At 33.9% G+C, this 24,466-nt stretch overlaps 4 protein-coding genes across 5 annotated transcripts; all 4 read left to right on the top strand.

Moving 5' to 3' along the window:
- Positions 1-1,588: 1,588 nt before the first annotated feature.
- Positions 1,589-4,059, top strand: LOC132645992 (putative pectinesterase/pectinesterase inhibitor 22). Its single transcript, XM_060363296.1, has 2 exons — positions 1,589-2,585; positions 3,255-4,059. The coding sequence occupies exons 1-2, from the start codon at positions 1,628-1,630 to the stop codon at positions 3,923-3,925; spliced, it is 1,629 nt and encodes a 542-aa protein (XP_060219279.1). The 5' UTR covers positions 1,589-1,627; the 3' UTR covers positions 3,926-4,059.
- Positions 4,060-7,184: 3,125 nt separating this feature from the next.
- Positions 7,185-10,017, top strand: LOC132600094 (probable pectinesterase/pectinesterase inhibitor 20). Its single transcript, XM_060313213.1, has 3 exons — positions 7,185-7,888; positions 8,191-8,550; positions 9,107-10,017. The coding sequence occupies exons 1-3, from the start codon at positions 7,360-7,362 to the stop codon at positions 9,808-9,810; spliced, it is 1,593 nt and encodes a 530-aa protein (XP_060169196.1). The 5' UTR covers positions 7,185-7,359; the 3' UTR covers positions 9,811-10,017.
- A 1,905-nt stretch (positions 10,018-11,922) lies between these two features.
- On the top strand, positions 11,923-14,525 carry LOC132645991 (probable pectinesterase/pectinesterase inhibitor 20). The gene is made up of 3 exons (XM_060363295.1): positions 11,923-12,452; positions 12,758-13,120; positions 13,689-14,525. The coding sequence occupies exons 1-3, from the start codon at positions 11,927-11,929 to the stop codon at positions 14,387-14,389; spliced, it is 1,590 nt and encodes a 529-aa protein (XP_060219278.1). The 5' UTR covers positions 11,923-11,926; the 3' UTR covers positions 14,390-14,525.
- A 222-nt stretch (positions 14,526-14,747) lies between these two features.
- LOC132645990 (pectinesterase) lies at positions 14,748-19,051 on the top strand. 2 transcript variants are annotated; one of them, XM_060363294.1, is made up of 3 exons: positions 14,748-16,157; positions 16,538-17,302; positions 18,256-19,051. In XM_060363294.1, the coding sequence occupies exons 1-3, from the start codon at positions 15,149-15,151 to the stop codon at positions 18,630-18,632; spliced, it is 2,151 nt and encodes a 716-aa protein (XP_060219277.1). In that variant the 5' UTR covers positions 14,748-15,148; the 3' UTR covers positions 18,633-19,051. The 2 variants fall into 2 exon arrangements, with proteins under 2 accessions (XP_060219277.1, XP_060219276.1); XM_060363293.1 differs by having other exon boundaries at positions 16,538-17,332.
- The last annotated feature ends 5,415 nt before the right edge of the window (positions 19,052-24,466 follow it).

The following is a 24,466-nucleotide window of genomic DNA, read 5'->3' as shown; positions in this document are numbered from 1 at the left end:
GGAAAAGTAAAAAAAAAAAAAGGTCATAATTCTTCTTTTAATATTGGACGTTGAGTCCCACTAAAAAGTAGAATCTTAAAGCAAAGTATACTTGGCTCATTTTTATAATTTAAGTTAATTAGTCAAGGACTCTTCCTTCCCATTATCAGATAATTTGATCTCACACAAAAATTGTTACTTTCAATTATAAGAAATAAATCCATCCAAAGCAAAATATAAGTAAGACAAAATAAGCTTTTCAAATCCCCATGGCATATATTCTCAAAACAAGCAAAATTTGATTCCATTTGAAAGACAATTTAGGTTATTGGTGATTGTAATAAATAAATGAAACCACATCGATATAGAGTTCTGAACAAATAGTGCCTCTATATTTTGGTGATTATCCAAGAATCGGTGCTAATTCTTTTGTTCTATTAAAAATTCTTTTTGGAATTTGGTTTGATTTAAAATTTAAAATATCAATAATTTTGGTTGGTTTGATTTTGTGTTATTAAAAAAAAATTGAACCAAACCGAAAAATTGTATACATAATATTCATAATCATATATACGTGCAATATATTAATTTTATATTTCAATAATTCTTATCAAATTTTATTCTTTTCATCAATTGTATCGCTAATAGATTAATGGACTTTAGGCCTTAAGCCTATTTCTTATAAAAAAAAACATGAATCAAAATCAAAAAATAACTATGACTTTTACTTAGATTCTTTTATATTTGTTATAAACTTTATCCACCTAATTAAAGCTTATTGATTTCAAGACATTTTCTCCATAATTTCAAGAATATTATAGCTACCATAATTTAAAAGGGGGATAGTAAAAGATTGTAAGTTGACAACGAATGACAAATTCTTTTCTAATTATAGGAAGAAAAAAAGATAGAAATAAATTTAAGTAAATATCAAGGCTTGAAAGTGTTATAAATATCTAAATAATCAAAGAATTTCGACCAAAGAGACACACGTTTAAATATTAATATAAAATTCATTTCTTGAATGTTTAAAAAGTTAAAATAAACTTCTTAGGAATGTAATATCAATAATGGAAATTATAACTCAAAATTACATGATTAAAGCAAAGAGAAGGAAAATCTAAATACTGACCACACGTAATTCAACAACTAAGTTAATGTATTAATATTATTATTTTGTCATTTAAATGAATATTGCATATATTTTGATGTACATTACTATTTTACATAATTTATTCTTTTTGTATAAAATTTTAATTTATTAACACGTGTAACGCAAGTAGCCTAAAACTAGTAAGAAGAAAAGGAAGGAGGAGACAAACATTTTTTTACAGGGTGAAACCAAAATATACAAGAATGGAGCCCACACACTGGAGAATCCAATTATAGGTTTCCAGAAGTAGTACCGTACTTAGCCACCATAACAAATTGACAATACATAGTAAAAAAGAATTTTGTAACCATGCCATACAAGGCAGGATAACTTGAAAGTTGGAAAGAGAGAAGCATATATGTCCATGTCTAGAATTCTCCCTTTTCTTTCATGACAAGCAATTCCCAATTTGTATTCCCTTCCTATCACAGTTTCTTTTAAATTGGCCATTGCAACCATTCCCTGTTCCATTCTTCACCCAAAAAGTTCCATCAAATGGAGTTTACCAAATTTCTCTTCGTTTTCATTCTTTTACCTTTCTACCAAGTTCTCTCCTTCTATGAGCATAATAATTTCCATCCATACCAAACATCCTATACTCTTGATCCTCATGCCATGATCATTCAAGCTTGTAACAACGTCCAAAACCAAGCCTTATGCCTCTCACACATACAATCCAACCTTGATAATCCTGGTCATAGGGACCCCAATTCAATCCTCAGAGCGGCCGTTCACAACTCCCTCAATCAGGCAAAGCTAGCCATTCAATCAATCACAAAATTCAGCACCTTATCAGCTTCATCCCGGGATCAAATGGCCATCGAAGATTGTCAAGAACTTCTCGATTTCTCGGTCACTGAACTAGCATGGTCCTTAGGTGAAATGAGAAAAATCCGAGCCGGTTCAAGGAACGTCCATTATGAGGGAAACCTCAAGGCATGGCTGAGTGCTGCATTGAGTAATCAAGATACATGTTTAGAAGGATTCGAAGGCACGGATCGACACCTCGAAAACTTCATCAAGGGAAGTTTAACTCAAGTCACTCAACTCATTAGCAATGTTCTAACTTTGTATGTTCAATTGAATAGCTTACCATTTAAACAACCAAGAAATGAGAGTATAAGACATGAAACTCCAAAATATCCAGAGTGGATGACTAATGGTGACAAGGAGATGCTAGTTTCTAGTCCAAATAGAATGCATGTAGATGCTGTTATAGCCTTAGATGGAAGTGGCCGTTATCGGTCGATTGCACAGGCTGTAAATGAGGCTCCTAGCCATAGTAACAGGAGATATGTGATCTACGTGAAGAGGGGAATTTACCATGAAAATATTGATTTGAAGAAGAAAAAGACCAATATCATGCTTGTGGGAGATGGGATTGGAGCCACTGTTATTACTGGTAACAGAAATTTCATGCAAGGGTGGACTACATTTCGAACTGCAACTGTTGGTACGTACTTTTCTCATGAACCCTTTTTCTTTATGTTCTTTTGATTAGGTCATTCCACTTATGTGCCATTTTATGGAATTAAGTTATATAAACTAGCAGCAAAGTGACCAAATCGCCAATATATTTATTTAATTGTGTGATATATCGTTAAAAATAAATTCTAGCGTGGGAATTATAATTTTGGAAAGTGTAGAGGCTTTTCCGAATCATGAAAAGTACATTTGAACATCTCAAATTGTGCATGGTTTAGGTTACTATTAGATGTTTTTAAGAAATAATATTGAGTTCCAAATTTTAGATCTTTCAAATATATATCCTTCAAAGTAGGGTCCACGAACGGATAAACCTAGAGCAATTTATGTCAACACAATGTCTAAAAAATGTATAATTAGTAGAGCAATGACCCACTGATTCAACTTTTATCTTTATAATTTTGGAAATGCAAGGTTGTTCTGTTCTCATAAGTGTAATGGATTTAATTTACATACTTTTTATACGTCTATTTTAATCTGTTGTAACGGGTAACATGCCTTATTTCCTAATATACTAACCTCACCTCAATAAACCATTGCATGTAATTTATTTTAAGTACCTGATAGTGGAAAAAAATCTTCAGCTATATATAAGTTCAACTAGTAACCTTTCTCTTGATTTTCCTTCTTTTAACAGCTGTTTCGGGCAAGGGGTTCATTGCAAGAGACATAACGTTTCGCAACACTGCTGGGCCCAAAACTTTCCAAGGCGTGGCCCTTCGTGTGGACTCAGACCAATCGGCCTTCTTCAGGTGCAGCATGGAAGGATATCAAGATACACTTTACGCCCATTCACTCCGTCAATTCTATCGCGAATGCAGCATTTACGGTACCATAGATTTCATTTTTGGCAATGGTGCTGCAGTTCTCCAAAACTGCAGGATTTTCACTAGACAGCCACTTCCTCAACAAAAGATCACAATCACAGCCCAAGGTCGAAAAAGCCCAGACCAAAGCACTGGATTCTCAATCCAAGATAGTCATATTTATACTACCAGGCCCACTTACTTGGGCAGGCCCTGGAAAATGTATTCAAGAACTGTGTACATGAATACTTATATGAGTGGTATGGTCCAGCCTAGAGGATGGTTGGAGTGGTATGGGAACTTTGCTTTGAATAGTTTGTGGTATGGTGAGTATAAGAATTATGGGCCTGGATCATCACTTTCGGGTCGGGTTAAGTGGCCCGGATACCATATTATTAAGGATCCTTCAACAGCTAGTTTCTTCTCTGTTCAACATTTCATTGATGGCATGTCGTGGTTGCCTGCCACTGGCATCCACTTCTCAGCTGGTCTTACCAATTAGTTTGCAGTAACGCCACTATAGTACATTTTTCAGTGGAATGAAATGATGTTTATATCATTAATTTTTTATATATTGTGTGTGTATAATTATATTCAAAGACATTTATTGGAAAATAAGGTATTTTTTTATCTCGATTGGAAGTGGAGCGTCTCAAAATCAATATGCTATCATTATTCCTTTTTCCCACTTCTCTCCAATTTTTAGAGAAGAATTTCTTCCTCTTGTGCATGTTTGCTTGCACCTTTTGAACTCTGCAATATTTTTCTCAATCATTCTTACATGATTATTTTTCATGCATATTTTATTGATCCGGTGTTTGCCAAAACTATTTTGGCTAGACCTGTGAGCTGCGACACACATTGGCTAGTGTTGGAGCTATTTAATTACTAGGATCGTAAGAGCTCTGAATAAATTATTTTCCTTCAATAAAAGAGGGTGTTGTATTAATCCTGCTCCATTCTCAAATAGCCTCTAATAAACAATGATATATATGTATATGTATATGTATATGTATATGTATACGTATACGTATATGTATATGTGTATGACTAGCTCCGAAGTTATTTGTCCCTAAAACGTTCAATGCAAACAAAGGAGACACCATAAAATACACTATTTCCTCCGTCCTAAATTAATAGTCACTGTAGCTCAAAAAGAAATGTTTCAAAATAATTGTCATTTTAAGAAATCAAGAATATAGTAGGTAATTGTTTCTAACTATACCCTTAACATTAAAAAAATATTTCTTTTTAATTAATCCTGCTCCATTCTCAAATAGCCTCCAAAAAACAATGATAACTTAGTAAACTATACCTTATATTTATTGTTTGAAAAGATCTAAAGTGTCAATTAAAATGAGATAGAGGGAGTATCGTATTATAATTAGGGCGAAGGTGCAAATATACCCCTCAAGTTTGCAATTTAGAGTAGATATACCCCCGTTAAAAAAGTGGTGTACATATACCCTTACTATTACAAAATGGTGCAAATATATCCCTGCCCTTACACATATAGTGCAAATATACTCTTTTTGCTGACGGAATTTTTTTAAAAAATCATTTAGTTTATTTTTTAATTAAAAAAAATACTACGTGGCTTTAAAATAAAATCTACCCATTTTTTTAGTAGATATATTTTTTAAGCAAACATGATAAAAAAAATTCCTGGTGGGTCGGGTCTAGTTCGTTTAAAAAATATTTCCGTGGCTTTAAAAAAAAATAAGTCTACCCATTTTTTTAAACGAACCAGGCCCGACCCCACCAGGGAAAAAGATTATCATGTTGCTTTAAAAAATATGGGTAGACTCTTTTTTAAATCCTCGTGGTATTTTTTTAATTAAAAAATAAATTAAAAGATTTAAAAAAAAAATTGATCACCAAAAAAGGATATATTTGCACCATTTTCTAACGGCAGGATATATTTACACCACTTTTATAACGGAGGTATCTGCTCTAAATCAGAAAGTTGAAGGATATATTTGCACCTTTTTCTTATAATTATGTATCCTACTTTTTGTGCTTGGGAAAAAGTTCCCCGACTTCGTTATGTTCATTGAAGTTATGCTGGATCTATTTAGGTTTTCCTAACTGTTTGACTATTAAACTACGTACTTCTTTTCTTAATTACCACTTAAGTAAATATCACCAAGATCGACGAGTAGATTCAAAATTTCTGAACGGGAATTTTTTTCCAACCAATAGTCCATCAATAGGGCAATAGTTATAATCTTATAGTTTACTTTGTTGTAGGACGTTACTTTTTCTAAGTTACTAACTACACTTCTTTTATGTGGTTATTTGTAGTTGACTATTAAATGAAATGATAGTATGAGATTTCTACATATATACAGGCTAATATAAAAGGCTAAAATAATTATAAGCTGGAAGGAGAAGAAGTAGTTCGATAATAAGCTAGGCGCTAAATCTATATTCTTCAAATGTGATCAACTACATTCAATGCTTAGGAAAGCAACAAATTGTGTGTACTTTGATTTTTAGAAACATGTCACTACTTTTCATTAATATCATATAGCTGTCTATGATTTACTAGCATTTTAATGTTGTTGAATTGGTCATGAGTTGACCCACAATATACAGGGGATCTATTTTAAGTTGACTTATGTTTAGCTGAGTTGTCAAGATGGTACATTCAGAAAAGAATGCACTGATATGTATGTTTGAGGTCTTCTCCACTGCTTGTTGAGTCTTAATTTGGTTATTTACATTTTCAGTTTAATTTATATACATTGTAAAAATATATATATTGACGATGCATATAACTTAAATGCATAAATTTTTCTTAATGAGGAAAATGACCCAACCTTTCTCTGTGTTAGAATATCCCTAACTTGCTAATATGCGAAAGCAAGAAAGTTGGACTTATGGTTGGCAATCTCCTAAATCATTGTGATTACTATTTAATTTTCTCTTGGCATGTGCATTATTTTGCCACGTGAAATATTGCACAAGTTTTTTTAGACTTTTAATTCCTTAATGCGACGTAGTCAATATTGATGTTCTTGCATATTTTTAAGCTTAAGGCAATTGAAGTTGACCTGTATAAGCTATTCCTATGCCCGAACTCGTACTCAAAGGGGCAATTGAACCCTCAACGGGTTCTAATTCTAGGAAGGGGGTGGCACCATGAATTAATCAAAAAGCTTATTCATTTAATTGAAGGAAACTAAGACGATAAGCTTAACTAGCTTATGAGAGAATTTAGTCGTTTGGTTAGCATGACATAGATAGTAGATAGTCAGCTCTCTTACAACCAGTTACTCGATTGATTAGAGAGAGACTGCTAATCTAACTGCCGATATGGGTATGCTAATATATTGATAGAGGATCTTTTAGTCCTAAAAATGAGAAAGTACCTTGTTTGTCGTACTGGCTGCTTCATTGAATGTGTCGATATGCATTCTATATAAGGAGTCGATTTGCATCCTTGTCTGGCAGTTAGCTAAGCACAATGCTTCACAGTAGTTATTTAAAAAAAATATCTCGCCAATTGGTCAGTGAAACAGTCCAACGAACTGATCAAATGGAATAATTATCTTATGTGGCATTTTTCACAATTGTCCTCCTCCCTTTAGTTTTGTGTAGAATGCACATTTCTTTTTCCCCTTTTAATATTGACGGAGAACGCTTCCTAATTCCAAATGGAATTTAAATATTTAAGGTTGAAAGTTTCAAAGTTCACTTGGTACAGCTTGACTTTGCTTGCAAATCGATGTTTATATTTTACATAATAAGAAAAATAGCGTAACCGCCGAGAATCACTACTAAGAAGATATTACCAAAATAAAATGGCACTCTTTTCAACAGCATGGCATCCAAGTTGCCATGATCTATCCAACTATATTATATTCTTACAAAATGGCAATTGTTTTATGAAACTCATGTTGCTATATAAATGCATGTTTCCTATACATATTCATGCTCAATAAGCCTAATCCTTCATTTGCCATGGCATTCACGCATTATATCCTTGTATTCTTCATTATTCAAGTACTCTCTTTCTCTCCCTCTCATGCATCTCTATCTTCTGATACAATTTGCAGCATCACCCCTTATCCCAACTTGTGCAAAACTTTACTACCTCAAAACAATTCCATTGACATTTATGACTCAGGAAGGCTCTCCATCCAGCTTTCAATTTCAACAACTAGTCAGATTCTTGACTCAATTAATGATTTCCTCAACCCAATTAATCTATTACTGCCTAAAAGCACAATTTCTGCTCTCCAAGATTGCCAATTTCTCCTTGGCCTAAATGTTGATCTATTATTGAATACTGCTAATGTTGCTAAGAAACCAAATAATTCACTTGAGAATACAGAAGCTGTTGATGTTGATACCTGGCTTAGTGCAGCTATCACCAATAAACAAACTTGTTTGGATGGTCTTCAAGTGGCGACTTCTAATTTACAGGTTGCAAACCTGATTACACCCTCAATTTCTAAAGGTACACCACACTGTAGTCTATGATTGTCTCATTTACAAGCTTAAGCTAATAGAGATATCACACTTTTAGTTTACTTGATTATATTATGTCTTAACACGCCTCTCAAATGTTGGTCTGATTTTTTTTCATGGACCAAACACGTGAAAATATGTTTTGGGATTTTGAGAAACAGTGAGAGATTTGAACCAGGTCCCTTACCTAGTCCAATAAGTACTATATTTAATTGCATGACCATCTTAGTTATCTAAAAGCTTATGTCGTTAGAGAGTACACTTTTACTTAATTATATTATTTCTGAACAGGCAGCATGATGTGCAGTGTGTCACTAGCACTTTTTAAGAAGGGGTGGAATCTTGATTCTGGTTTAGGGAATGTTGTAAGTTGGAGTATATTGAAAATTAGACAAAAGGTAGTGGTGAATCCAGATGGAACTGGGGACTATACTACTATCAATGACGCGATTGCAGCTGCCCCGGATAATAGCCTAGCAGTGGAAGGCTTTTACCAAATATATGTGGTTGCTGGTGTCTACCATGAGTATGTGTCCATTGCTACAAACAAGAAGTATTTGATGATGGTTGGTGATGGCATAGACAAGACTATAATCACTGGAAATCGAAACGTACCTGATGGATGGACAACTTTCAGTTCTGCCACATTTGGTAAGTTTTTCGTCATTTTGAGATATTACTATATTTATCTTCAAGTCAATCGTACTGGAAAAGCCAGATCTCTCTTTGGATCTTTTATGGTTTATTAAAGAAAATATTAAGGAAGTAAAAAAAAAAAAAAATTGCCCCTAATTAGTAAACTTTTCGGTGCATATTTAACACCATGAAGTTCCTATGTTCTTTGCTTATGGATTATATATTCCCTAGAAGTCATAATATCTTATCACGGATGAAATTTTGAGGTTGAGGATTTATTGAGGTTGGTTGGGGGAAGGGAGATGGTGATAAAGCCTACTTAATAATACTGCAATCATTGGGAAGGAACCAGGCACCAACCTCCTTTTTAAATTCTACTACATTGAGATTGTAAATTTTTATATTAGTGTATTAATCTATTATAGTAGTATGCTAATTTACGAGTAACTTCGTTAGGTTTCTTATCAAACAAATATATCTCTAAAACCTTCTGAGCAAAGTAATGTGTAATATTTTAATACCGCCAGTGCATGCATATAACTTAAATTCTTTCTTTTTATCACTAATGCAGCTGTAGATGGGCAAGGATTTGTCGCAATGAACATTACCTTTAAGAACACAGCAGGAGCAGCAAAGTTCCAAGCAGTGGCCGTTCGGAATAGTGCTGATCTATCCGCATTCTACTCCTGTAGCTTTGAAGGGTATCAAGACACGCTTTACACACATTCCCTGAGACAATTCTACAAGGAATGTAACATCTACGGGACTATAGACTTCATTTTCGGAAATGCAGCTGTTGTTTTCCAAAACTGTAACATCTATCCCCGCGTTCCATTGCCCGGCCAGTTTAATCCAATTACAGCACAGGGCAGAACAGACATTAACCAGAACACAGGCATATCCTTTGACAAATGTACCATTACTCCCGCTTCTGACTTGGCGTCATACAATGGCGATACTCCAGTACGGACATATTTAGGCCGGCCATGGAAAGAGTATTCCCGAACTGTTTATATGCAATCATATATGGACAGTATTATTCATCCTGATGGTTGGTCGATTTGGACAGGGGATTTCGCGCTAAGTACGTTGTATTATGCTGAATATAAGAACACGGGTCCAGGGTCGAATACCAGTAACAGGGTCACATGGCCTGGTTACCGTGGTGAAATTAATTTCAAGGATGCATCTTGTTTCACTGTCTCCAATTTCATAGTGGGGTATTTTTGGTTGCCTTGGACTGGAGTCCCTTATACTGGTGGTTTATATTTATAAGCTACAACTTTTTCTTGATTCTTTATTTGGTTGTATGCTTCAGTTAATTCCAAGTGATCTCTCTATCTTCTTTATTTGTTTGTGTGTTAGTTTCTCACCCAAATTTTTTAAATTAGTTCAATCAAGAAAAAATGCCAGGTCAATAAAATGCTGGATGATAACCTATCGTTGTTATCGCTACTTGTACAAATTTTAAGGAGAAGAACTGCCGTAACAAAATCCAATTTTCATAGGTTATCACTAAGATCAACGAATAACTCAAAAATTTCTTAACAGGAAATTTAGGAAATTTTTGTTTTCAATCATATTGTCCATCAAAAGAGCAATAGTTATAATCTTATAGTTTACCTTGTCGTACAGTTGTAGGGTGTTACTTACTATTTTCTTTAGGTTGCTAGCTACACTTCTTTTATGTGGTTAGTTGTAATTGACTTTTAAGTGATATAATAGTATGAAATTTCTAGATATATATTCTCAGTGTAATATGAAAAGCTAAAATAATTATAAGCTTTTAGGAGGAGAAGTACGTATTTCGATTTAAAGATAGGTGTTAAAATATATTTTCCAAATGTGATAAGCTACCTTAAATGCTTAGGAAATTAAACAGACCACTATCTTTTTATTAAATCATACAGCTGTCTATGAGTTAACATTTTAATGTGTTTGAATTGTACATTCGGAACAGTAGGCCCTGGAAATTGGATGAACGTTTGAGGTCTTCACCACTGGTTGGCAAGCTTGATTATTCACATTTTGAGTTTAAGTTATAGTATAAATTACATAGAAGAAAAAGATTTATATATTAACTGCGTATATAATTTAAATTCATTTTTTTTTTCTTAACGTGGAAAATGACCTAACCTTGTTTTTGTTAGAAAATTCCTAATTTGCGTAAGCTAAAAAGTTAACTTATAGTTCGCAATCTCCTAAAATCATGTGATTACTATCTTAATTTTCTTTTGGCTTATGCATAATTTTCCATTTGAAATATTGCACACCTTTTTTTAGCTTTTAATTCCTTAATGCCACGTAGTCAATATTGATGTTCTTGCCATCGATTGAGATTTGAGGCTTAAGGCAATTAAAATTTACCTGTATAAGGTATTCCTATGCCTAAACTCGTACTCAAAAGGACAATTCAAGACCCTGATCATGGGTTGTATTCTAAGAAGGGTGGCGGTGCCCTGAATTAATCAGAAAGTGTATCGATTTAATTGAAGAAAACTGTGATTGGCGTAGCTAGCTTCCGGGAGAATCTGGTCATTTAGTCAGTTCATAACTAACTCTATAAAGCAAGGGGTAAAACTTGTATGAAAGGTTTTTCCTCGTGTAGTCGTCGGCCTTTATCCTGCCAATACATGACAAAGATATATAGTAGACAATCAGCTCTCCTACAGCCAGTTACTACGATTGGTTGGGGAGAAAGTGCTAGTCTTAACTGCCAGTGCAGGTATGCTTCGGTCCTAAAATAGAAAGTAGCTTGTGCGTTGTATTGGTTGCTTCATTAAATGTGTCACATGCATTCTATATAAGGAATTGATTTGCCTCCTTATGGTGCAGTTAGCTAAGCACAATTCTTCAGTCATTTACAAAATTATCTCACCAATTATCCAATGGTCAGTGAAACAGGCCAACTGATCATTTGGAATAATTATCTTATGTGGTATTTTTCACAATTGTCCTTGGTTCACCTCTGCTGCTACTGTCTGATGCAATCTTTAAGTTGAAACTATAAAAGATGAACCGAAAACCATGTTCCCTTCATGACCATTATTTGGTAATAAAGCCTACTTAATAGAATGCACCTTTCTTTTTCCCCTTTTAACCTTGATGGAGACCCTTTCCTGATTCCAAATGGAATTTAAATATCTAAGGTTGAAATCCATTTAACCGAACCCAAACCATGACTTATGAAACTTGTTTTCACTACCTCCACTAGGGAAATCATTAATTTCTTCATTTTTAAGGTATTTGTTTTCCGTGGAAAATGTTTTTCAAATATGTTGATCAACAAAACATGGGTGGAAAATGTTTTCCTCCATACCAAACACACCTAAATGACAATTATTTTATGAAACTCAATTGCTATATAAATGCATGTTTCTTATACGTTTTCATGCTCAATAAGCCTAATCGTTCATTTGCCATGGCATTCACACACTATATCCTTGTAATCTTCTTAATTCAACTCTTTTTCTCTGCCTCTCATGCATCTCTCTCCTCCGATGAAATTTGCAACTTCACCCCTTATCCTAACTTGTGCAAAACTTTACTCCCTCAAAACAATTCTATTGACATTTATGACTCAGGAAGGCTCTCCATTCAGCTTTCCCTTTCAACAGCCAGTCAGATTCTTGACTTAATTAATGGTTTCCTCAAACCAATTGGTCTATTACTGCCTAAAATCACCATGTTTGCTTTCCAAGATTGCCAGTTCCTCCTTGGCCAAAACGTCGACCTATTATCGGATGCTGCTGCTTTTACTAAGAAACCGAATAATTCTCTTGAGAATACAGAAGCTGATGATGTTGAGACCTGGCTTAGCGCAACTATTACCAATAAACAAAGTTGTTTGGATGGTCTTCTAGTCACGCCTTCTAATTTACAGGTTGCAAACCTGATTACACCCTTAATTTCTAAAGGTACGTCGTGTTATAGTTTGTAATTGTCTCATCTAAAAGCTTAAGTTGTTAGAGATAACACATTTTTAGTTTACTTGATAATGTTATGTCTTAACACGCCCCTGATATGTTGGTTTGATTCTTTTTCATCGACCAAACACGTGAAAGTACGTTTTTTGCTTTTTGGGCGACTGTGGGAGATTTGAATCATGACCTTTTTTCAGGTCCCATATCATGTTAAGTCGTGTGACCATCTCATCTGGAATCTTATTTTGTATGAGAGGACACACTTTTGATTTATTTTATTATAAACTATGTCTCAACAGGTAGCATGATGTGCAGTGTATCACTTGCACTTTTTAAGAAGGGGTGGAATCCTGGTTCTGGTTTAGGGAATGTCGTAAGTTGGAGTATGTTTAAAATTAGACAAAAGGTGGTGGTGAATCCAGATGGAACTGGGAACTATACTACTATCAATGACGCGATTGCAGGTGCCCCTAATAATAATAGCCTAGCATGGGAAGGCTATTACCAGATATATGTGGTTGCTGGTGTCTACCATGAGTATGTTAACATTGCTTCAAACAAGAAGTATCTGATGATGGTTGGTGATGGCATAAACAAGACTATAATCACTGGCAATCGAAACATGCATGACGGATGGACAACTTTCAAATCTGCCACATTTGGTAAATTTTTTCATATTAATTCATCTTCAAGTCAATCATACTGGATTACCAAATCTTCCTTTGGATCTTTTATAATCTATTAAAGATTTTACAAAGGAAAAAAAATTGCCTCTAATAAATTTTTCTGTTCATATTTTAATACAATACAGTTCTAATGTTCTTTTTTTATGGATTAGCTACATTCCCTAGACGTCATATATCTTATTTAAGCTTCTTAAAAAACTATACCTCATCATCGAAATCTCACGACTCTTTACTGTAGAGCCAGTTTTATATAGTTGTAGTATTATATCATCACCGATGAAAATTTAGGGGTTAACAATTTGAGGTTGATTGGGGGAAAGTGAGATGGTAATAAAGTCTACTTATACTAGTACTGCAATTATCGGGAAGGAAACAGGCACCAACTTTTTTGTTTTGAAGTGTACTACATTGACATCGTATATAATTTTTACATTAGTGTAAGTAATCTGTTATAGTATTTTAAATTGTGTAATATTTTTAATATTGGCAGTGCACATAACTATTATTCTTCTTTTCATGGATCTAAACATATTCACTCTTGCAGCTGTAGATGGGCGAGGATTTGTGGCAATGAAGATTACCTTTAAGAACACAGCAGGAGCAGCAAAGTTCCAAGCAGTAGCTGTTCGGAATAGTGCTGATCTATCCGCATTCTACTCCTGCAGCTTTGAAGGGTACCAAGACACGCTTTACACGCATTCACTGAGACAATTCTACAAGAAATGTAACATATATGGGACTATAGATTTCATTTTCGGAAATGCAGCTGTTGTTTTCCAAAACTGCAACATCTATCCGCGTGTTCCATTGCCCGGTCAGTTTAATCCAATTACAGCACAAGGCAGATCAGACATTAACCAAAACACAGGCATATCTTTTCAAAAATGTACCATTTCTCCCGCTCCTGACCTAGCCTCGTATAATGGCAGTTCTCCAGTACGGACATATCTAGGCAGGCCATGGAAGGAATATTCGCGAACTGTTTATATGCAATCATTTATGGACAGTTTTATTCATCCTGATGGTTGGTCAATTTGGGCAGGAGATTTCGCACTGAGTAAATTGTATTATGCTGAATTTAAGAACAAAGGTCCAGGATCGGATACCAGTAACAGGGTCACATGGCCTGGTTATCATGGTGAGATTAGTTCCAACAAAGCATCTCGTTTCACTGTCTCCAATTTCATATTGGGGGATTTTTGGCTGCCTTGGACTGGAGTCCCTTACACTGGTGGTTTATATTAATTATAAGCAAGAAATTTTGTGTTCTATAGCTAATTCCAAGTGATCACTCTTCTTCTTTGTTTATTTGTTTGTCACTTTGTCACACGTAATTTTTATTAATAAGTTATATTCAAGAAAAGATGTCAGGTCAATCAAATGCTGGATATAACTCATTGTTGTTATCGCTACATGTGCAAATTTAAGGGAGGGAAATGACTGTAACAAAATCCAATCAAGTTGGGTCTGTGATGCATTCATTTCTAGGTTATTTACCCTGCAAACGTGTAAATAGACGTGTTCATATCATTTGTATACTTACGGTTAAGTATTATACTGTGTTTAAGCCGTGTACAAAGTATGGTTAAAATGTGCCCAATGGACCTTGGTGAATAATCATTTTTTTGTCCCCGTACCTTTAGGGTTAAATATTGATCAGTCAAAAAAATAGGAGTTGATGGATGGCGGTAAAAATTTCTAGCTTTTTGGAACCTATAATAAGACACAAATGAGCAACTTTCACTTTTATCCTCTGTCAATATGCTTGTTTCCCTCTAAACTTCTTATCTAGAACAGAACAATGTTTGGGAAAAAGCTATAACTTCTCTTTTCTCTCGTTCGTTCTTTTTTCAGCCATTTTGAGGAGAGGGTCAAGAGCAATCCTCCAGGCCCCTCTCCGTCACACTTTGGTAAATTGAACGCTACGCAACAATATTATTTCCAATTATTTGTTTTACAATATCTAATTCAACCAGGAGACAAATTTCCTAATAGAGATCAAGCATGGCGGGAAATAATCGTAAGAGGAATTTCACGATTATTGGTGTATGTTCATTAATCTTGGTGGCTATGGTAGTCGCAGTAGTAGTAACTGTGAATTGGAAGGACAAGAAGGCTACTGAAGAAGATGTCATGTCTTCGAAAAAAGCTATTGAAACCGTATGCCAGACTACACATTATCAACATACATGTGTTGAGAGCCTCGAGTCCTCGGCTGATGGCTCCTCAGATGCCAAAGACCTTATCCAAAAGTCATTTCAGGTGACAATTAAGAAAATTAAGGAAGCAATTGAGAATTCAACAGTCATGCAAAAGATTGAGAAGGATCCAAGAGCAAAAATGGCCCTGGAAAACTGTGAGAAGCTAGCGTACCAAGCCGTTAATGATCTCAATAGAACACACATCAAATTCGAAAGTTTTGAATTCAATGATCTAAGTCATTGGATTGCTGATTTGAAGATTTGGTTAAGTGGTGCCATTACATATCAAGAAACTTGTTTGGATGGCTTTGAGAAAACCACTGGAGAGACAGAGGAGAAAATGAAAAAGGCATTGAATTCTTCCATGGAGCTAACTAGCAATGCCCTTTCAATGATCACCGAGATTTCAAATGTTTTCACAAGCTTAAACGCTGGCTCCAATCGTCGTCGTCTCCTTTTTGATGATACCCCTGTTTTGGGTCATGGAATTGAGTTGTTGCCTGATTGGATCGATATGGGAAGGCGCAGACTTCTTGCTGTTAACATTTCTAAGGAAATCAAACCCGATATGGTTGTTGCTAAGGATGGATCAGGCAAATACAAGACCATTAATGAGGCTCTCAAAAACATCCCAAAGAATAGAAACCAGACTTTTGTTCTGTACATCAAACAGGGTGTTTACACTGAGAAAGTGGACATTGATAGCACCATGACGAACTTGATGGTCATTGGAGATGGTCCAACAAAGACAAGAATCACCGGAAACCTAAACTTCAAAGATGGCATTCCCACCTATCAAACGGCAACTGTTGGTAAGTTTTGGTACGCTATTATTGTAAATACGAGTTACTCCCTCTATTCTATTTTATGTGGCTTTTGGCCCATTCAGAAAACTAACACGTTCTATATTTTAAAATTCTTAAAAAATTTCATTTTATCCTTAATGACATGCTCTTATATACATAGAAATTTCATGGCAAATATAGGACTATAAGTTCTAAGGATACTTTTGGTATGTGCCTAAAATCTTTTCTTTCTTAAATAAATTTTATATCCATTCAAACACCACTATATAAAATGACATGGAGGGAGTTTATTTCATAACATTACATATATAATTGTTCAGTCAAATTGCAATTGTTTCATGTTCTCTTGTTGTGATTTAATAGAAGAATAAATGTGACTATTGTAGCTATAATGGGAGATTATTTCATTGCTAAGGACATTGGTTTCGAGAACTCTGCTGGTCCAGAAAAACACCAGGCCATAGCTTTGAGAGTGGCAGCAGATAAATCAATCTTTTTCAATTGCCATGTGGATGGCTACCAAGACACGCTCTGTGTCCACACCTATCGACAATTTTATCGGGATTGTACTATCAGAGGTACCATCGACTTTGTTTTTGGTGATGCTGCTGCTGTGTTCCAGAACTGCACTTTAGCGGTACGAAAGCCTTTAAAAGAGCAACACTGCATTGTCACGGCACAAGGAAGGACGGACGCGCGCCAGCCAACTGGACTTGTCCTTCAAAACTGCAGCATTGTGGCTGATGATTCTTATAATGAGGTCAAGGGGGAAATCAAGACATATCTTGGTCGTCCATGGAAACAGTATTCGAGAACTATTATAATGGAATCTACCATTGATGATTTGATTCAGCCAGAAGGATGGTTGGAATGGAATAGAACATTCGCTTTCGAGACACTATTCTATACTGAATTCAACAATAAAGGGTCTGGATCATCCAAAAAAGAGCGTGTAAATTGGCAAGGTGTCAAGGAACTTCCTATTAATCGCGTTCAACGATTTACAGCATCACAATTCCTCGATGGCGATGCGTGGATACCAGCTACTGGTACCCCTTATACCGCTGGATTTTTCTTACCGCCACCAAAATATGATGCTTCTGTCGAATTCTCCCCTGTGGATGACGAAGAACTCAAAGACATTGGAAGCGGTAAAGACAAATCTTCTTATGAATCTAGAGGTTAGGCAGTTTTAGAAATATAATTTCGAAAAACTTCTTAAAAGATTTCTAAACTACTTCTTAAAAGAAATTATCTTTTATAAAAACAAATGCTTGTATATGAGCATGTTTGGATGGGCTTAAAAAAAGCAGCTTATCAAAAACAATAAGTTGGGGTAGTCTAACTTATTTTTTTTGACTTAAAAGTTGTTTTCAACTTATAAGCTGCTTTAGATAAGCTAAGCCAAACGGGCCCAACTAATTTTTTGGGCTTATTTTAAGCACAAAATGGCTTTAAGCTGATCAGTCAAACACTTAAAAAAACTGAAAACAGCATATAGACAACTTATAAGCCAATCCAAACGGGCTTTATATCTATATGCTATATGCACACACATAATACATGTAAACAAAACTAGAAATTATTGAATATGTAAAACCATCCATCAATAATAAAACTGTCAGACTCCAACTTACTTGGGATTGAGGCAAAAATATTGCTATTTGTTATTGTTTTTATTGCTAAGTGTGTTAGGAGGAAAAAATGCTTAGCAACTTACTTTAAACAATTAGCAACAAGTTCGTTAATAGGAGTAATACTATAAGGGATCGTTTGGTACGTAGGCAAAATTATCCCAGGATTATAGTCCTGGGACTAATTTATCCCATCTCTTGAGACTAATTTATCCCATCTAGGAGATGGGATAAAATAATCTCATGATTAATGGGATAAGATGGGGTATTTCATCTTTAAGTTTGGGATGCACTTTATACTTTATTTGGTACGAGGTATAAATTTATATTTTCGACCAAATATGATACAATATTAATCCTAGTGCATATCCCAACTAATACGTAAGAGTAGTAAAACATGTACACTACATAAATACTAATTTTACATTTTTGAATAAGAAAAGCATAACTATGTGAACATTATCCAACAGCGGATTCAGCTGTAGCTCCTGCAGAATCTCCAACAGAATCTTCTGCAGATGCTCCATCTACAGAATCTCCGCCAGAATCTCCATCTACAGAATCTTCTGCAGAATCTCCACCAGAATCTTCCGCAGAAGCTCCCTCTACAAAATCTTCTGCCGAATCTTCGCCATCTCCGTCTGCAGAATCTCCGTCTACAGAATCTTCCGCACAATCTCCATCGACAGAATCTTCTCCGCCGTCAGAAACTCCAGTGGAATCTCCGACAGAATCTCCACCAGCAGATACAGATGAATATTCGACGGTAGCACAAGCACCAAGCTCAGCGGAATCTCCGAACGGACAAATTTGGCTTAATGCTAGTGGGAGTGACGGTAGCTCCTAAACAAGAAAGCTATTGGGACCTAATTGGTTTATAAGCTTTTGATTCTCATCAGGAGCTTATTGAGAATAATCATTTGGTTCTCATCATCTTCTTGATTGGGAATTTGTTCCTTCATTATGTGCTTGATTCAATGCTTGCTTCACCACCCAATCAACAATTTTTGCTACTATTTTGGAGGTACAAGCCAATTGTTGCTAACCGCTCGAACAATAAAAGAAATTGTATAGGAAGGGAAAAAAGAAAGTTGTTTTGTTGATAAAAAAAAATAATTTTGCTATTTTGTCCATGTCCTAATCTGACCTGTAATTATATTCTTTTCTTTTTTATTCTGGCTTTTAAATTTTCATTTGAAAAGTTTTGTTTTACTCCTTTAGAGTATATCTAGGAATTTCAATGATAAATGCCTGAATATTTCAAATTAGGTGAAAATAGACAATATTTGTGGGTCTTCCATTGTGTGTTTTCTTTTTCCTGAGTCTTGGTGATAATTTTATTACATTAAATTAACTGGTATTTCTCAAAATTAAAAAGCCTCCTCTGTTTATATGTTTGTTTTGTAAAAATGAGAAAGTCATATCGTGTATATGTTATGTATAGCTATACAGCACACACATCTATTTTTGCAGCCGATGTAGCCCACTATATTATTGGTGTATAGATAATGTATCTGTTTTGTATAGCAATATATAAACATTACATATACTCTGTATACATAATGTATATGTTTTGTATAATTACATAAACACATGAAACCAACTCAAATTGCAATGTATAGATAATGTATCTCTTCTGTATAGCTATGTATAAGTTGTTCAACTTCTTTTTAAACTTTTGATTCATGAGTCTTGTTAAACGATATTACAATTATCTATCTATATATAATAGGAGAGGCAAAACAATGTAGGGATGACAAGTGTCATCACCATAAACTTTCAATTTTAAAACACAAAAAAATAAAATGCAAATTCATAAAAAACTGCAAAATATAAATAAAAATTTCCACGTTTGCAGATTCATAAATAATTGCACAACATATCGTTGCAGTCATCTTCTTGATCAATTGAATTAAAACTTCCACTGTGTAACTGTGTTGTTACCACTTTAAACGAGAGTAACCGCTCAAGTCTACATAAGCCACTACATTTTACAATTAGATGCCACGATTCTCAAACCAAAACCAATTTGATCAGGCCCATGTTCACGGTTCAACCTTTTCAGTTTTTACATTGGAAAAAAGAGAAGAGGTGCTGAGAAAAAGGTTGGAGGAAAAACGATAAAAGATCAAAAGTACCATTTGGTCACACCTATGATATCATTTTATATGTACAGCATGATCATTGGATAATTCAGTAAGTATTATTTTATTTTACAGTTTTTCTTTATGGAATGCTTTTAATTCTTCATTTTTTTGCATGAATCAAGAAAGTGTTTCTGAAAATAATTTTTCATGATAATATTTATTTGAATTTAAAATCAAACATTAATTTTAAACAATAAGATAAGCATGTCTAATTAAAAAAAATATTGAATTGAGATTAAAAAATGAGTTATAATGGTAACATAAAAATATATGAATTGAGAAGAAAACAAGAATTTGAAACTAGAGAAATTCTAAGCAATAGAGTAAAATTATTAGAAAATGTTCGAATTGGGATAAAAAAGATAAAGATATTTGAACTGAGCAAAAAGGTTATGCTTGAATTGAAATATTAAAATATTTAATTTAAATTTAAAAAGACCAAAATATTTTAATTTGAGATGATAAAAATTTGGATAATGAAAATAAAATAGTGACAATGTGAAGGCAATTATAATTTGAATTAGTTTAGAAAACAAATAAATAACAGATACTTAACTATAATATGGATAATCTTGAAGAAGCGGCAAGCCATCTAAAATCTTATGTAGATTCAAAATTTTATGACAAAAAAAGAAATTTAATTGATTATTTCACTTAATAGAAAAACTACTTAGTGATAGCACCACTAGAATTGAAGACAGAAGAATTTATCTATTTGTGTTTTGGATTAAATAAATATTGAGATTTATAATAAAATATAATATTATTTGGATTAAGGATAAATTGATGAATGAAAAAAAAAAACTAATTAAAATATTTACATTGTTTACCTTATTTACTTTCCAAGGTTGTTAGCTTTTTAAAAGAAATAAAAACGATCAGTTAAACATTAAGAAAGGTATTTTTACAATTTTTAAAAATCACCGATATGCCATCTTAAGCGAGCAAATTTTATAGTAGTTTGAAGATAATTGTCTTTTATTAAATTTTTCAATAACAAAATCAACAACAATTTGAATTATAGATAAAACAATAAATGGAGAAACTAACTAAAATATTATAGTAGAGAATAAAAATATAATTAGGACAGCAGCATGGTATATATATATACCTTAAATTAATTTTAAAATAAATTGAAGTAAATAAATAATACTCGAAAATGTTAATGATAATACAATAATTTCAAGCAATCTATATTAGGAAACCAACATTTACTATTAGGAAAAAAATCAATCGGTGCCTTATTTGAGTCCAAAAAACTTGCCGACATTTGTGGAGGTAATTAAGTAATCAGTTAAATATAATCAAATCATAAAATTAAAAGAGATTTAAGGGGAAGTTAATTAAGAGAGATTTGAGAGGAAGTTACTTAAGAAGATGCAGCACATAAATAAGGTATGAAATAATAGAATATCAATCAATAATGATACATGATTATGGTATATTTATTTGTGCAAATTATTAAGCAAATAAGAGTGATAAATGTCCAGAATGTTATCTCTCTTCCATCAACCAATTCTCCAAACATCCTACTGCCTTTGCTTTTCATTGCTTAAAATTTTTAGTGTTATAACATGATGAATTTTTATTATAATTGTAGTTCCTTGATTATATGTTCTTTTGCATAATTATGATATAAAATGACTTTCTTAATCTTTTTCTTTTTCATTCTTTTAACATCAGGTTTGATAGAGAGGAGACCATGCATGTTGATGAGACGTTTTCTCAAGGACATCACTCATTCAAAGTAAGAGCTAATGGAGGTTGACCGTTGAATTCACAACGTATATTTGAAACAAGAAAATTATTTGTCGGAAATGGTTTAATTATTCAAAGTGTTTAAAGTTGATAAGTTTGGTGAATGCTTTATTTGGATACAAATATTTTTATAAAAGGTAAGTTAATAAGTTAAAATTTTCATCGTTGTTAGGTTGTAAATTTTCATTAAAATAGTACCGCACGAGGTCAATAGACAAAAGTGCTAACAAAATGCAAGGATTGCTAATGGAATAGAGATTATTATTATTTTAGAGAGTATGGGAGCGGATATTAAGAAATACAAGATGGATCTTGCTTAAGTTTATTAGGATTTGTTTGTTTTTTTAAGAATTTAAACTTTTCTGAAACAATTTTGTATCTCTTCTCTAATTTCGGTTACCTTTTGGATCCTGTTTTTGGCTTGAATGTGAAAGTTACACATGGTGTACCTAGGAAGGTAATATATTTGTTCTTAAGAAAAGATACTTTTATTTTTCTATAGAAATTGGTTCCCACTTACGTTAAGTAATAAACAAATTGGTTCAGAGTATGATGTGGCTTGTTTGGTTTTGCAGGATAGGTTTATTTATATTTGGGAAGGGTCGTGACAAGGAAGTATTATACATTGTAAATATAGAGAATTACTTGAACACTGAATTCACTACCTCATAAACATTCATTGTTTGTTTTACCAACAATGAGACGAAAGCATGTTGTAGTTTAGACGGTGTTCATTGTATGGCGTGAACTGTTCCCCATATAGATGAGGACTTCGATGAAAACCATTCTTTGTAAGCTAAGGTTGTCAATTCAGTGTTCAAGTTAGTAGATACACTACATGGAAATTAATATGTTAGTTAGAAGTTTGTTAAACCAATATGATCAGATATGATAAACAGGTAAAATCACAATTTAATAGAGTAATTAATATTTTTTAATTTTTTCCGCGCATCGCGCGGGTACTAAAACCAGTTAAACTAATAATAAGACGTTGTTCAAGCATTACTAGGAAGTTCTGCATGTTAAGTGTACTTCATTCCCCAAAATGTATTTTCCGAAAACTGCATGTGGGAAGAAAAAAAAAGGCAATTGAAAAACTAGACTAATTGAGAAGAAATACAGAGGACTGATGATGGGTCTGAGAGATTAAAGGTGAACTTCAAGACAAAATTGAGAAGAACGAAAACATGAGACTGGAAATCAGGAGTAAGATCATTGATCAGAATCTTAAAATTGTTGACTCCCCCAAATCCAATCAAACGATGACGGAAAAATATGGCTACTGGTTTGGATGAATATACTATGGGCTGAAATTAGCTCAATCAAAATGAGCTGAGGTAATAAATGGGTTGGGCTAACATTAGCCTAAAAGTTACTTGGGCTGAAGTGGGTTGGACTGAAATAGGCTAAAAATGGGTTGGGTCATGACCCGCCCAACTTGACCCAATTCTTTTAAAGGATCTATTTTCTAGAAAAATATTTTTTTAGTAAATATTTTCTAGAAATAATTATTCGCGAAAATTATTTTTCCTAAAAATTATTTTTACTGATTTTTCGTGGAAAATATTTTTTAAGAAAACATTTTTCGTGGTAAATATTTTTCGAGTAAAACATTCTTCGTGAAAACTATTTCCCAATCTGTCACTTGCTCGTCCCTCTCTCGTGAAAATGGTCCCTCCTCTCCTTACCCTTCATATTGAACACACCACAAACTTATAAGATACATGATACAAGAAAAGTATATATATTAATAAAATAAACTCAAGTTTAAATAAATCTTAAAACAGGCAAGAATTGAGCTAATATTGAGCTAAATTGGAGATCACTTTAAAATGGGTTATGTTGGGTTAGGCTGAAATCAGCCCAATTTAAAATTATCTTGAGCTCAACCCATAAAAGTTTGAGCGGGATAGGCGGATCATCACCTTTTGGGCCAAATTTGACACCCCTACACAACAGTAAAAAGAGATTTGGGTAACAGAGAGAAATAAGATGCAACGAAAGACAAAAAAGGGATAGGGAATTGGAGGAAGTGACGTGAAAGAGGGAAGAAAGAGGAGCGGGAATATGTGTTGTAAGGAGCATGGAAGAAAGAGGAGTGGGAATCTGTGTTTTAAGAAGCAGATGGTTGAAGTGTTAAAATAGAGCTAAATCGGGTAAAAACGTAATAGTTAGGCTAATATCGGTTAACTAGATGGCCGACTGGCACCGTCACGCAATTATCTCATTCATCAATCATATTAATTTTTGGGCCTCCTGTACATAGAATAAAATGTTTCGAGGGCAATTTGCAGGATTGTCCTTTATTGGGGGTGATCTTTAATTTTACCCTTAGCTACAAGCCTTTTGATTTCGGGTTCGAACTCCTGCTCAATCAAAAGTTTAAAAAAAAAATTGCAAGGTATAAATTGGAATTTGCAGGCATTATTGTGAACCATGCGGACTCCATAAGGGCCTACGGGCTAGAATCGGTAAATAAGACTAATCCACTTAAGAATATTGGGCCAAGCATAATATTAAAGAGTTTTATTTGGGATTCAGGCCCAATTAGTAATTAGGAACGATTAAAAAGGACGAGGGGTTACAAAGAACGCTCATGCGTATTGTGATGCTTTGGTAAAAGTTTGTTTTTCTCATCCCCACTCTCCGAGTCTAATTCTCATCTCCTTCTTCTTGTCAGTTCTTCTAAGTCATTTCCATTGCTATTTCCTTGTAATTCTGTTTAGTTATTGCAATACTACAAGTCAGCTCCTTGCGTATCAACTGGTTATTTCGG

This window comes from Lycium barbarum, chromosome 6 (assembly GCF_019175385.1).
Source record: "Lycium barbarum isolate Lr01 chromosome 6, ASM1917538v2, whole genome shotgun sequence".
NCBI lineage: Eukaryota > Viridiplantae > Streptophyta > Magnoliopsida > Solanales > Solanaceae > Lycium > Lycium barbarum.
This window is presented reverse-complemented; position numbering and strand designations above follow the sequence as displayed.